Source organism: Coregonus clupeaformis, chromosome 10 (assembly GCF_020615455.1).
Source record: "Coregonus clupeaformis isolate EN_2021a chromosome 10, ASM2061545v1, whole genome shotgun sequence".
NCBI classification, from domain to species: domain Eukaryota; kingdom Metazoa; phylum Chordata; class Actinopteri; order Salmoniformes; family Salmonidae; genus Coregonus; species Coregonus clupeaformis.
The window spans coordinates 27,313,854-27,328,657 of record NC_059201.1 but is presented as its reverse complement, the minus strand read 5'-3'; the positions used below and the strand labels follow the sequence as shown (position 1 = coordinate 27,328,657).

General features: G+C 42.2%; 1 protein-coding gene across 1 annotated transcript in view; it reads left to right on the top strand.

The window, feature by feature from the left end:
- Positions 1-460: 460 nt before the first annotated feature.
- LOC121574954 (prickle-like protein 2) overlaps positions 461-14,804 on the top strand; it is a 145,867-nt gene continuing 131,523 nt past the window's right edge. Inside the window, exons 1-2 of the mRNA XM_045223262.1 lie at positions 461-610; positions 1,294-1,379. Coding sequence (XP_045079197.1) covers positions 569-610; positions 1,294-1,379 — 128 coding nt within the window. The 5' untranslated portion in view covers positions 461-568. The remainder of the gene's footprint in view (positions 611-1,293; positions 1,380-14,804) is intronic.

Genomic DNA, 14,804 nt, shown 5'->3' with positions numbered 1-14,804 from the left:
GGGGCGTTTCTCTGTTGGCTTGGTTACAGTCTGATGGTGAAAATTAGCATAGGAAAAACTCATGAAGGATTCAAAGAAAGTTTCCCAACGTTGACCTACTGTTTAGCTTATTTCATACTGTAGGCCTATATGATAGAAACACTTCTCTATGTGCCCTCCAAATGTCCGAAAAATACTCTCTCTGACAATTCACTTATAATGTCACTTACATTTTGATTCTATGTAGCCTAATGAATGTAGTGAGTATGGATAAAACTTTACTTTTATAAATATAATTAATAATGACAGTGTAAAGTGTCATTATTTAACTGTCAAGGTTACTATAGTCCGCAGAAATTGCGGCTTCTATTGGAGGCAATACGGTGGAGCTGGAGTATCCGGAAACCGCGCTCCTTCATTCATGAATTAAACGGGGTAACGGGATAGGACCGCGAGGGCAGGGCTTTCTGTTTGTTTGAGGAAAGTCGAGCGCCAAGATTTGTTTACGAACGTGCGCGGACACTCTCCAAGTGTTCCTTTTGCGTTATTGGTCTCAGTTCTCTTCCCACTGTCCTGGAACAAGACTATCATGTTCACTCGCAGCTCCAAGAAGAGAGAATACAGCAGAACGGTGAGTGATGCAAGTTGTAGTTTTTCATAGGATCCCACGTTTTTGCCGAAATGTAGTAAAACGATGGTTACATGAAGCGCACGCGACATCAGCATCAGTTACCAGTTTCCAGATACACTGTGCTGTGTAAATGCAGTCTGTGGACTTGGTTTCTCAATCGGCAAAGCAGTGCATTCCTCTTTGCACCGTTGCTCTGGGGGAAGTGACATCTGCTGGGGAAAGATAACGCATCCACCAGTACAATTCAAAGACTAATTAAATCACATTAACTGGCCCGCTGATGTAAGAATAGTTGGCTTGTATTCTATGCCAATACGCATACTTTGTTAAACCTTTCTGTTCATTGTTTCATCAGTGTTTTCCCTCTATTACCTATAGGCATCACTATGCTGACTTCTGGATTTATGAGCTCCTAGAAAGAGGCACAGAAAGCTAACTTTTTTCAACAAATTTTCTCTTTTTGGGGGAATTTGGCCCAAGTCATATACTCAAAGGGAGTAGTCCTAATGCACCAGGATTGATGTCATTGTAATGTCTCAATATTTCTAGGCCTTTCGAGGTCATCTGTAAACCCACTCTGTCCCAATGTGAATTGTTTTCATGTGAGAGACAGCATATGTGTTTGATGAAGAGATGAGTGATACAAGGAGGTATCATGTATTGGTTCTTCTCTCTGTCACTAGCTGAACACCCTTGAGGCACCAGAGAGGGGACAGCCGTGTAACGTGTGTGGAGACCAGTGTCCCGGCTTCACTCTGCACAAATGGAGGTAGGGACCCTCTCTCTCATTGTCTATTTTTACCCTTACTTTTGCAGGGCATGTCTCCACCCCCTCCCTGCCAAAAACTTCAGTCAGTATCAGTTCAAAGTTTCAGTGGTGGTAGTTGGTACCGTGGAATAGTGCTTGCTCGTTGTTTGAGAAAACATCTTGAGGAAACTCTGAATACATACTGCTCTTGAATAGTATGGACCATATCTCTATTCCAGTTTGAGGCAGTGGACACTTCCTCCTTTGCAAGATCACTGGTCTGGAGGACACCTGTGAGGGTTACTGAAGCCATCCTGTGTTAAGGTTTTTAATGGACTCAGCCATGCATATCAAGGCATTGTTCAGGATCTGTGTGCCCTAACATAACAGTTTACTTTAAAAAAGCCATTCATGCATTATGGGATATTTAAGCAGTCATTCTACACACACACTCCACTTGTATTTGTTTTAGAGTGAAAGGAATGAGCTTTGGGTATTCTTTGTCATGCCGCACTTATAAGCTGTGTTGTGTTTAGGTTTGATTCACTATTAGGCTATATATTAAGACAACATGAGTTTTCCAGAACTGTTTAAAAGAGTTGAACTGTGTGTTTGCAAACTTTATTACAAGAGTTTTTACTAAAACTGGGTATGACAAGCAAAAGCTCTATTCAGTGTTAAATCAGGGGACTCATCGATCATTGAAAGCAATAACTTTAACCTCTACATGATGGTTTCATTTCTTCCAAGAAAAAGACACGTTCACATAAAGAGTCCTCTGTATCAGCAATGTAAGCAGCCCTAATGAAGGCCAAGCCTGATCTGTCTGTAAAATAGGATCTACAATGAGAAAGGAGAGGAGGGCCTGCCAGGCTAGGCAGAGGCTCATCAGGCCTCCATTCTGTAAACTATTACAGGGCAACAGCCAACCTCTGGAATGTGCCTTTAATTGCCTGTGTTTGCAGTGCCACAATAAAAGTAAACCTTTTCCCGACAAACTGACCCAACGGCAGACATTTCTTACAGACGGGTCTTGAAAACTCTGCTTTGTGTGCAGAAGCTAGAATAGTATGGGGGACTTTATGGCTACAAACATCACTGAACTCCTTTGTTCCTTCCTGGAAAGAAAATACTCCAACCAATCTCTCCCTCTCTGGTTCTCAGGAAAGCATGTTTTCATGCCGATTGATATACAGTAGATATGGGTGTTTTATTTGGAATGTGGACTTTAGCTGACTTCAGTGTTGGAGATTAGGGAATCGGAGAAGGTAGGTGCGTACATAGTACATACAGTACTGGAGCTAGGCTACTAGATCAACCCTGCTGTTTATTAACTAAGAGTGTCAAAACAACTAAGTCAACACAAGGACCTGCAAGACTGCCATAATCAGACCTTGAATTGTCTCCCTGGGGGCATTATTGATGATGATCATGGTTGGTGTGGGTTGCGATCGGGACTGGGCTATTTTTCTTTTATTTCTAAATCTGGTTCTCTATAACAGCCTTAAAACAGCCACTGTTTTAAAGGTTGCTGATGTCAGAAATAGTTGCACAGCAGCACCCTCTTTGACGACATGCACTGTGTGAGTCTGGAGGAAAGCCAGGCCATTTAAGAACTGGGTTGAACTCTCAGAAATGAATAACTAACAGTAAAAGGGACTGGGCTAAGTAAGCGCTGAGACCCACATCCCCCTACCATTCCCTACACTTAAACGTGTGTATGTCAGAATTCCCTAAAATATTTATGCTTTTCTAAATATTCAGGAGCTTGAGATATCAGGAAGAGTTTGAGCAAGTTTTTTCTTCTTTCCTTCTTCCGCGCTATAAAAAGAAGCTTCCTCTAAGCTGGTGTCCTGGGGTTTTATGCCTACTCTTCTGCAGTGGTTTTACTGTGTTGGCTGGTCCCATTCAGGTTCTATTGAAGGCCCAGTCAAGTGTAATCCATTTAAAATGACTGAGGTATACTACTGACCAGATTCTTCACCACCGTTGAGCCGTCTGAAAAAGATTGACTAAGGAAAACGCCATTAAGATTTTATGTCACTTTTATATAGCATGATTTGTTCTCAGAAAAGCAATGTATGCAAACAGTAATATGTTATGAGTTACTGTGAGCTACACTATTCTGAATAGACTACTGTATGCCTAGTTGTATTGATTGAGGGGATTGGTCTGATTGCCTCTGGCTTCAGACCAATTCAATCTATCCATCTTTTCAATAATGGCAATAAATTCTGATGAACAGTAGCTGCACATTACTAACCCTACTGGCAGTTTGTTAGAGAGCCAGTGTAACTGTGTAACCAGAGTTGGCAGCTCTAGGCAGGGTAGGCTAGGATAGGGGGAGACGGGAGTGGATTTAGCTTGCGCAACGCGCTCCTTTGAATTATTAATGCTAGCCGTTGGCTTGATTAATTTTCTTTGTGCTAATGAGACTCATTACAGAGCTTATTAACATGAGCACTGTGTGAGAGCAGATATCTGATCAGCCTGATTGTGTGACCCACTTAACTCTTCACTGGTGTGTTTTAAAGCTGTGTTCAATAACTCGCCCAACGCGCTGCCAAGGCAAGTTGGCGCACCACTGCCAATGATAATGGTGCTTGAATGTTAACACTTGACCTGTAGTTAATACTAGGGCAGGTTATAGTAATTTTACTGTGACTTCTGGAAAATGTTCCCATTTGCAGTCATTTCTCCTTGCCAGTACCTTAATTCACGTGGTACAGTAGGTTAGTCGTGGTATTTGCAGTACAGTTTGGACAAAGCCTGCTCTTGTATGCACCAAGGCCTAAGCTGAAACCCAAGTAGGAGTAAAATCAGAGTAGAGGGGATATGGAGGGGATGGGAGGGTGGTTGGGGTTGGGGTTTGGGTTTGAGTTTTAACCCGGCCTCAGTGAGCGCCCTGAAAGCCCACTGACGTCTGTCCTCACAGTAACCCGATCTGATCTGCATAACACAGGCCAGCCCTGCTATTCAGCATGTTAACAAGCAGCCCAGTCAAATAAAACTGTCAGCCTGGTTTGGCATATGAATGGCCCTTTAAAAAGGACCATCTCAGTTTAGTATTGAAGAGGCCACAGCACTACGAGGGCGAGGGGGGAAGAGAGTCCCTGGTGGCCACCACCACACAATAGGCCTGTTGGATTTACCACTGTTCCTCTCTTCTCTGTAGTCTCAGTATTGGCATGGAGATAGATGCCAACCTCCAGTGAAAGCCCTGAAGAGGTTTACTGGTAATTATTGGACCAAATCACTATCTCCTCCACTCCACTCCCCGTTGCCTTTGAAGTGGAAAGCAGCAACATCTGTGCCGCATGGTAACACTCATTTAGGTCAGGAGGCAAATGTTGTGGCGGCTTTTTATCGTGTAAATTGAATGTTTTGTGTTTGTCGTTTTAAGAGGGTCCAATTTTAAATGCCTGTGTTTTGACAATGCCTGAGGGTTTTTGCTCAGCAATAATACAAACCCAGAGAACTCTTTAACACTGATATTAATCATAGTTTGACCTTTACAGATTCTCTGACAGGTTTGGCAGCCTATCCTCCCTCTTTTTCCCCTCCCTTTCTATCTCTCTTACTCGCTCTCTCTTACACTCACTTTCTCTCTGTCTGTCTCTCTCTCTCGCTCTCGCTCTTTTCACTCTCTGCATCAAAGGCTGAGCCAAGATCAGTTGCTTCTCTGAAGGCCTCTCTATGAGCTCAAGAGGGAGAGGCTGTCTTTGATTGGTTGAAATTCGTTTTTTAAAAACTTTCGATTAGATATGGTGGTCACGGAAAGGGGGAAGCATGTGGTATCCCGCTAAGACACAGAGGGCCAATCGGACGGCTCGTGAATTTCAATGGAGTGGCATGTTAAAAGTTGAGATGAGCCAGGGTTAGCTGCATCTAAAAGTCACCCCATGTGACGCAAACAGAGGTCATTGTGGAAGGACCCCTCCTCAGATAAGAGCCTGTTTTATTAGTTTATTCAGTGTCTCTCCTATCCAGCGTTCTCCTTTGATCCCCAGTGATATTGACATATTGTGTTGTCAGAGCTGCTCTTTATGGTCTTTCTGTGTTGGTCTACCCGGAGAGGGGAAATTATATATATTGTTTGGTACATGTAAGGGGAGAAGCAGTCACAGGAATCACATGTGTTGGGTTGCTCTGGTCCAGTGTGGCTATAATCTCTTTTCTCTATGGGGCGTATCTGAAATTTACAGAATGGTTACCTGGAGGAAAATGGGGGCGGGTCATACTTTTTCAATTTCAGTCAAGGGGAGGGTTTAGTATTTTTTAAATCTAGTCCAGGGGAGGGTCATGTAATTTGTAATTATATGACCCTCCCCTGATCTGCCTGCTCTGCTCTTGCGGATCGAAAACTTTTTTTGTGTACTGCTTAACCAATGGCTGTGCTATGTAGGGCTACGGTGGCATTTTAGGAAGAGAGTCAAAGGTTTCTTCCAAAAATAATATCTGATTAGTCCTAGTCCAAAGAATTCACATAGCCTTTGTTCTGTTCAATTTGAGAAAGGAGAGTGCCAAGATGAGAAGGAGGACCAGAGGTCAACTTTGATAGCTTGCTACTACTATAATAGATTTTATGAAAAACAATATGTTTCTTGCCCATTATGTATTTATCAGAGTTATTGACCTCACAATAAGCCAGATTTGAGTAATTTACATTTAGGTGCTGAAACAGCAGCAGCCGCTGCACAATCAATCGGAAATGGACAGTTTATGGTGCTGAAAGCAGGCAAATTCAAGTATTGCAACCGTCTTTATTTTATTTAGACTAACAAGAAGAGGGCTTTGTGTTGGTGCCTATTTCTGTTTGACAGACGAAATTAGGTTACAGGCTGCTATATCCATAGATTTTTGTCGGTCAATTCCTCCACCCACCTTGCACTCTTTAAATAGCCTACCAGTGTCAGTGAAGGCCTGTTAAGTTAAAACCAAGACTCGAATTTAGGGGGTATGAGAGGTTATGCCATAGGCCTACCTTTTATTAAATAAAATGGCAAAAAGCACAGGCCTACCCCTTGTTAGCTTAAGATTTTTAAGAAAAATAAATCCATTATATAAAGTGATCTATAACAGTGCTTTGGTCCGCGATGCTTAATGCTAGAAACAAGCTGTAAAATACCTGGGAAAGATGTGACTCTGATGCGGACCAAAGCACTATCATTGTTTAGTTTCTTTGACATTCAGAGCCTGACTTTGCTTGGGAAATAATCTAAGAGGGGACTCTGGGATGCTGCAAAGAAAAAGCCATATCTCAGACTGCCCATCTTAATCTTTTCTTTTTATTGGCCAGTCTGAGATATGGCTTTTTCTTTGCAACTCTGCCTAGAAGGTCAGCATCCCGGAATCGCCTCTTCACTGTTGACGTTGAGACTGGTGTTTTGCGGGTACTATTTAATGAAGCTGCCAGTTGAGGACCTGTGAGGCGCCTGTTTCTCAAACTAGACACTCTAATGTATTTGTCCTCTTGCTCAATTGTGCACCGGGGCCTCCCACTCCTCTTTCTATTTTGGTTAGAGCCAGTTTGTGCTGTTCTGTAAAGGAATAGTACACAGCGTTGTACGAGATCTTCAGTTTCTTGGCAATTTCTCGCATGGAATAGCCTTAATTTCTCAGAACAAGAATAGACTGACGAGTTTCAGAAGAATGTTATTTGTTTCTGGCCATTTTGATCCTGTAATCGAACCCACAATTGCTGATGCTCCAGATACTCAACTAGTCTCAAGAAGGCCAGTTTTATTCCTTCTTTAATCAGCACATCAGTTTTCAGCTGTGCTAACATAATTGCAAAAGGGTTTTCTAATTATCAATTAGCCTTTTTAAAATGATGAACTTGGATTAGCAAACACAACGTGCCATTGGAACACAGGACTGATGGTTGCTGATAATGGGCCTCTGTATGCCTATGTAGATATTCCATTAGAAATCAGCCGTTTCCAGCTACAATAGCCATTTACAACATTAACAATGTCTACACTGTATTTCTGATCAATTTGATGTTCTTTTATGTTATTCGAAAACAAGGACATTTCTAAGTGACCCCAAACTTTTGAACAGTAGTGTGTGTATGTATATATACAGTGGGGAGAACAAGTATTTGATACACTGCCGATTTTGCAGGTTTTCCTACTTACAAAGCATGTAGAGGTCTGTCATTTTTATCATAGGTACACTTCAACTGTGAGAGACGGAATCTAAAACAAAAATCCAGAAAATCACATTGTATGATTTTTAAGTAATTAATTTGCATTTTATTGCATGACATAAGTATTTGATACATCAGAAAAGCAGAACTTAATATTTGTTACAGAAACCTTTGTTTGCAATTACAGAGATCATATGTTTCCTGTAGGTCTTGACCAGGTTTGCACACACTGCAGCAGGGATTTTGGCCCACTCCTCCATACAGGCCTTCTCCAGATCCTTCAGGTTTCGGGGCTGTCGCTGGGCAATACGGACTTTCAGCTCCCTCCAAAGATTTTTTATTGGGTTCAGGTCTGGAGACTGGCTAGGCCACTCCAGGACCTTGAGATGCTTCTTACGGAGCCACTCCTTAGTTGCCCTGGTTGTGTGTTTCGGGTTGTTGTCATGCTGGAAGACCCAGCCACGACCCGTCTTCAATGCTCTTACTGAGGGAAGGAGGTTGTTGGCCAAGATCTCGCGATACATGTCCCCATCCATCCTCCCCTCAATACGGTGCAGTTGTCCTGTCCCCTTCGCAGAAAAAACATCCCCAAAGAATGATGTTTCCACCTCCATGCTTCACGGTTGGGATGGTGTTCTTGGGGTTGTACTCATCCTTCTACTTCCCCCAAACACGGCGAGTGGAGTTTAGACCAAAAAGCTCTATTTTTGTCTCATCAGACCACATGACCTTCTCCCATTCCTCCTCTGGATCATCCAGATGGTCATTGGCAAACTTCAGACGGGCCTGGACATGTGCTGGCTTGAGCAGGGGGACCTTGCGTGCGCTGCAGAATTTTAATCCATGACGGCGTAGTGTGTTACTAATGGTTTTCTTTGAGACTGTGGTCCCAGCTCTCTTCAGGTCATTGATCAGGTCCTGCCGTGTAGTTCTGGGCTGATCCCTCACCTTCCTCATGATCATTGATGCCCCACCAGGTGAGATCTTGCATGGAGCCCCAGACCGAGGGTGATTGACTGTCATCTTGAACTTCTTCCATTTTCTAATAATTGCGCCAACAGTTGTTGCCTTCTCACCAAGCTGCTTGCCTATTGTCCTGTAGCCCATCCCAGCCTTGTGCAGGTCTACAATTTTATCACTGATGTCCTTACACAGCTCTCTGGTCTTGGCCATTGTGGAGAGGTTGGAGTCTGTTTGATTGAGTGTGTGGACAGGTGTCTTTTATACAGGTAACGAGTTCAAACAGGTGCAGTTAATACAGGAAATGAGTGGAGAACAGGAGGGCTTCTTAAAGAAAAACTAACAGGTCTGTGAGAGCCGGAATTCTTACTGGTTGGTAGGTGATCAAATACTTATGTCATGCAATAAAATGCAAATTAATTACTTAAAAATCATACAATGTGATTTTCTGGATTTTTTTAGATTCCGTCTCTCACAGTTGAAGTGTACCTATGATAAAAATGACAGACCTCTACATGCTTTGTAAGTAGGAAAACCTGCAAAATCGGCAGTGTATCAAATACTTGTTCTCCCCACTGTATGTATATATATATATATCACACACACACACACACACACACACACACACACACACACACACACACACACACACACAGTGGGGAAAAAAAGTATTTAGTCAGCCACCAATTGTGCAAGTTCTCCCACTTAAAAAGATGAGAGAGACCTGTAATTTTCATCATAGGTACACGTCAACTATGACAGACAAATTGAGAAAAAAAAATCCAGAAAATCACATTAGGATTTTTTATGAATTTATTTGCAAATTATGGTGGAAAATAAGTATTTGGTCACCTACAAACAAGCAAGATATCTGGCACTCACAGACCTGTAACTTCTTCTTTAAGAGGCTCCTCTGTCCTCCACTCGTTACCTGTATTAATGGCACCTGTTTGAACTTGTTATCAGTATAAAAGACACCTGTCCACAACCTCAAACAGTCACACTCCAAACTCCACTATGGCCAAGACCAAAGAGCTGTCAAAGGACACCAGAAACAAAATTGTAGACCTGCACCAGGCTAGAAAGACTGAATCTGCAATAGGTAAGCAGCTTGGTTTGAAGAAATCAACTGTGGGAGCAATTATTAGGAAATGGAAGACATACAAGACCACTGATAATCTCCCTCGATCTGGGGCTCCACGCAAGATCTCACCCCGTGGGGTCAAAATGATCACAAGAACGGTGAGCAAAAATCTCAGAACCACACGGGGGGACCTAGTGAATGACCTGCAGAGAGCTGGGACCAAAGTAACAAAGCCTACCATCAGTAACACACTACGCCGCCAGGGACTCAAATCCTGCAGTGCCAGACGTGTCCCCCTGCTTAAGCCAGTACATGTCCAGGCCTGTCTGAAGTTTGCTAGAGTGCATTTGGATGATCCAGAAGAGGATTGGGAGAATGTCATATGGTCAGATGAAACCAAAATAGAACTTTTTGGTAAAAACTCAACTCGTCGTGTTTGGAGGACAAAGAATGCTGAGTTGCATCCAAAGAACACCATACCTACTGTGAAGCATGGGGGTGGAAACATCATGCATTGGGGCTGTTTTTCTGCAAAGGGACCAGGACGACTGATCCGTTTAAAGGAAAGAATGAATGGGGCCATGTATTGTGAGATTTTGAGTGAAAACCTCCTTCCATCAGCAAGGGCATTGAAGATGAAACGTGGCTGGGTCTTTCAGCATGACAATGATCCCAAACACACCGCCCGGGCAACGAAGGAGTGGCTTCGTAAGAAGCATTTCAAGGTCGTGGAGTGGCCTAGCCAGTCTCCAGATCTCAACCCCATAGAAAATCTTTGGAGGGAGTTGAAAGTCCGTGTTGCCCAGCGACAGACCCAAAACGTCACTGCTCTAGAGGAGATCTGCATGGAGGAATGGGCCAAAATACCAGCAACAGTGTGTGAAAACCTTGTGAAGACTTACAGAAAACGTTTGACCTGTGTCATTGCCAACAAAGGGTATATAACAAAGTATTGAGAAACTTTTGTTATTGACCAAATACTTATTTTCCACCATAATTTGCAAATAAATTCATTAAAAATCCTACAATGTGATTTTCTGGAGAAAAAAAAACTCATTTTGTCTGTCATAGTTGACCTGTACCTATGATGAAAATTACAGGCCTCTCTCATCTTTTTAAGTGGGAGAACTTGCACAATTGGTGGCTGACAAAATACATTTTTTCCCCACTGTATATATATATATATGTATATATGCGAGAGAAAAAAAGATATGGGGGATTGGAAGTGATGCAGACAATTACGTTGATGGAAGTTACAATTTGATGTGGATGTTTTGTGTCTTTGCCCATAACTTTGCACTTTTTGATGTAAATGTTTGAGGACAGGGTTTTGTTCTTTCTGGATTCCATTAGAATGACAATCACAGAGAAAGGGACAGGGCAACAACTATTACAATTCCAATTATTGAATCCTGCAAAACACTGTTCTTAATTATACAACTACCTTTTTTGCCAAAGCTGATTTAAAAAAAAATGCGTTTTCTCCCGCCAATTTGTGCACATTCATTGTTTCATAACTTCATTGTGTGAATAGTTTGTGTTTGATTGTTAGTGTCTATCAATTCCCCATTACCTATATCACCAGTAGTACATTTACCGTTAATTCCTATAATTTCTAATCTACAATGTTTGTTTGGTGTAGTGGTAATGTCTGTTAATGCATTCAATATATTATTATTATTCCCGTTTTTTACCGCTCTCATTGTCGGAGTGGACATGTTTGCAGAGCGCACAACCTATGCTACACTTGTGAGAAACAAGTTTTGGTTTATTTAATTCCTTTTAGGAGTTTTGTCAATTTAGTCATTGTCTTTTGTTTGGAGCACTCCTGTCAGTGTTGAGTAAGGACAAGCACCTGATTACGCATATAAGTAGGCCTATAGGCTACCTGGCCAGCATGCAAATCTAGGCATATAAATGTGCCCATTTGGGGATCTGATCGTATTTCTGATTGGCTTAATGCACCACCACTAATGAGCTGTGGAGCTTCTCAAAGTAATGTTTTCTTCACCTCAAACAGCAAACAAATTAAGTCTGTTTTTACATCCATTGAGAATGACAATAATTCCTCAATGTATTTGAAAACTCTTTCCAGCTCTCTCGCTTTCGATAACCACAAATGTCATGCTCTGATCCAGTGGAAACGTCATAAAATAGGCCTACCTGATTACTTCTTATCCCTTGCGCAAATAGCGTACAGCTGTGTCTGTCCTGAGCTCACTGGCTCGGGAAACTCTGAGGGCCCAGAATATTTTATGCAATGTTGCAAGAAGCTTCAGGCCAGACCCAAGTTAATAGTTGATACAATGTTTCAAGTTCATTGCAGACAGGCCATGTATAGCCAATGTGATTTATAGGATATTTATTTTTATCAGGATATTTTCTACCTGCAGGCTGCAATGTTTTTATTTGTTGGCTTTATAGGCTATTTTTTACATAGTTAGCAATGGTAATAGAAGTTACTTTTTAGGTTTGTATCATTTTCATTTAGATTTGCATAGAATGTTGATTAACCATTTGACAATGATTTTGAGATACGAAGATGTTATTATAAAAATGAAATGAAACCGTTCCACGAAAACGTACATATGAAAACCATAACCTAATTTGGCATTGGATAAATATGATAAGATGAACACATAGGCCTATCTATCTGTCCATTCCTTAGCCTGTAATTTCAGTAATTAGTGTGGTTTAAAAAAAATATTCTGTGAATGTCAAAAATTATGTAGAATTGCATGAAATGTTTATAAAAGGCAATTTTTTCTCGGACCTGCAAATACGATGATAGATTCATACAATGTTTTTGCTATAAAAGAGATCTTTCCACCCCTACTCTTGTCCACGGTGGTCTGTGAACCCACAACCTTCTGGCCCGTAGCCCTGTGCGCTATCATAATTCCTGCGTTGCCATGTAATGCTTACAGGACGAAGAACAGTTTATAAAACTGCATATCTAAGGCTCTGGTCTGTCCAAGAAGTGAGGGTAAATGGTAGACATGTTTTCTGCTATCCACTTTGTTTTAATTATTATTTAGGGTGTAAGGGAGGGTCACTTGTTTTTTTCAAGCGTTCAGGGAGGGTTTAGGTAAAATATATTTTGCTGAAGGGAGGGCCATCCATTTTAATTTCTGAGAGGGACGATTTTCTCCATGTAACCCTTTTTATAAATAATGTTCACTCCCTAACAGAAATTCAAGTCATTAGTCAAGTCTGAAGTCATTAGTATCATGTTATGTTTTTACAGTATGCTGTGCAAATTTTAACTACACTATAATTGTGTGAGTGTATAAGGCTTGACATTCCTACAACCCATCTACTTGTGCATCTTGTTCTCTAAACAACCAAAAAGCCAAATTGAAGTGCTGTTGATTCAAGTCTTGGCCCTGGCAGACAACAGAAGTAGTCTCTTTACCCTGACTTTGACGCTGTGGAGTGGAGGCAACCTCCAGTGTGCCAGTGCCAGAAAACCCACATAATCAGAAAGACAGCCCAGAAGTCACAAGCCAAAACAGGCTCTCTTTGTGTTGACTCGGCATTGTGATGACTTGCATTTTGAGTAGGTGCTTTTCATTCTGGGACCTTCAAAACCTTTTATATTCAGTGTTGGGGGTAACTTTCCTTGTCATCTGATTCTATGGGACCAAATCTTGTTTTAAGCTCTGAGGAGCCTTATTCTCCACTTTCACTTAGTTGTTTGTGTTTACTGTCTCAGTGGTGAAACACTTCTGTTTGTCCACAAGGAGGCGAACATGTCTCATACATTAGATTAGACTGGAGTACATATCCTTTGTCCCGAAGGGCAATTAGTTTGCAGCAGTAGATATCAAATATGGATGTTTAAGAATGGAACAGTCACCCAGCGTTTATTATTGTGTTATTATTTCTTAATAGTGACTTGCAATTACATAATGTTTTTAACAAACAGTAGAGATGGTCCTCATGGCACTGTGTGTGTTCGACAGCTGATTCCTGAACAAAAACATAGTAATCTTGTGCCAGACTAGGGGTATCTCTCTGTGTCTCATTTGATAGTTTAAGTCTAATGCTTTAGTCTGATCCCCATCTATTTCCCTAGACTGTTATTAGAGGTCATACTGAACAGGTGCCAAGCACTCTGGGTATTGGACAGAGACAGAGACAGGCATCAGAAAAGCCCTCTTTGACCCAGAGAAAGACTGGGGAAGAGGATTAAGTCAGACTCACTAGATAGTGATGTAGACCAGCTTATCTACAGTATGTAGGAGAGAGAGAGAGGGCAAGTGAATCCCAATGTCTGGAGAAGTGCATTTGGTATTCTGAACATCGATTTGTAACTTTGATTGTCCTTGTTAGTTTAACTTTACATTCCTGTAGGAAAACATTCGTCCTCATGATTTTGTTCAAAAACTATTTGCATACAAACCTTGCTGCTGCTGTTTACATGTTTGTTCCACTCTGAAAGGAGGAAAAGGCTCTGTTGATCAATGCACTCGCCCCCTTGATGTGAATAAACCCTGGATTTGCCTGAGAGCTCCATCCCCAGTAGTTTCCAGCCATGCAGGCAGCATTCTGTTCTGCTTTAGAGTCCAGAGGGCTTATTCAGCCTGCGTCTCCCCTGGTGCTGATCCTGGCTTAATGAAGGCTTAGCAGCCAGAGCTGCCAATGAACTGTCACTGCCACTCCTGAGTGGCGCAGTGGTCTAAGGCACTGCATCGCAGTGCTAACTGCGCCGGCCGCGACCGGGAGACTCATGGGCGGCGCACAATTGGCCCAGCGTCGTCCAGGGTAGTGGAGGGAATGGCCGGCAGGGATGTAGCTCAGTTGATAGAGCATGGCGTTTGCAACGCCAGGGTTGTGGGTTCGATTCCCACGGGGGGCCAGTATAAAAAAAAAAAATGTATTCACTAACTGTAAGTCGCTCTGGATAAGAGCGTCTGCTAAATGACTAAAATGTAAATGTAAATGTATGTCACCTGGAATAAAGGGGGGAGTCTCACAGCCGTCAGCCCCACACTGACTTAACATTCACTACGTACTACAGCCTACAATTCCCACTCGCCCACACTTCTTAGGGTTTGCACTGTTCATTCACATGTTCTCCCGTTAACATCAGGAGACGCAGTCATGATCTGTGTGTCCCTTAGGTCAGGGTCAGAAGCCAACGCTGTCACACTGACACACACACACTGGCTAAGATACACCAGACACACACCACACAGCTGTGGTGGTATCTAACTCCATCTATGTCCCCTCACCTAATTACCAGCCA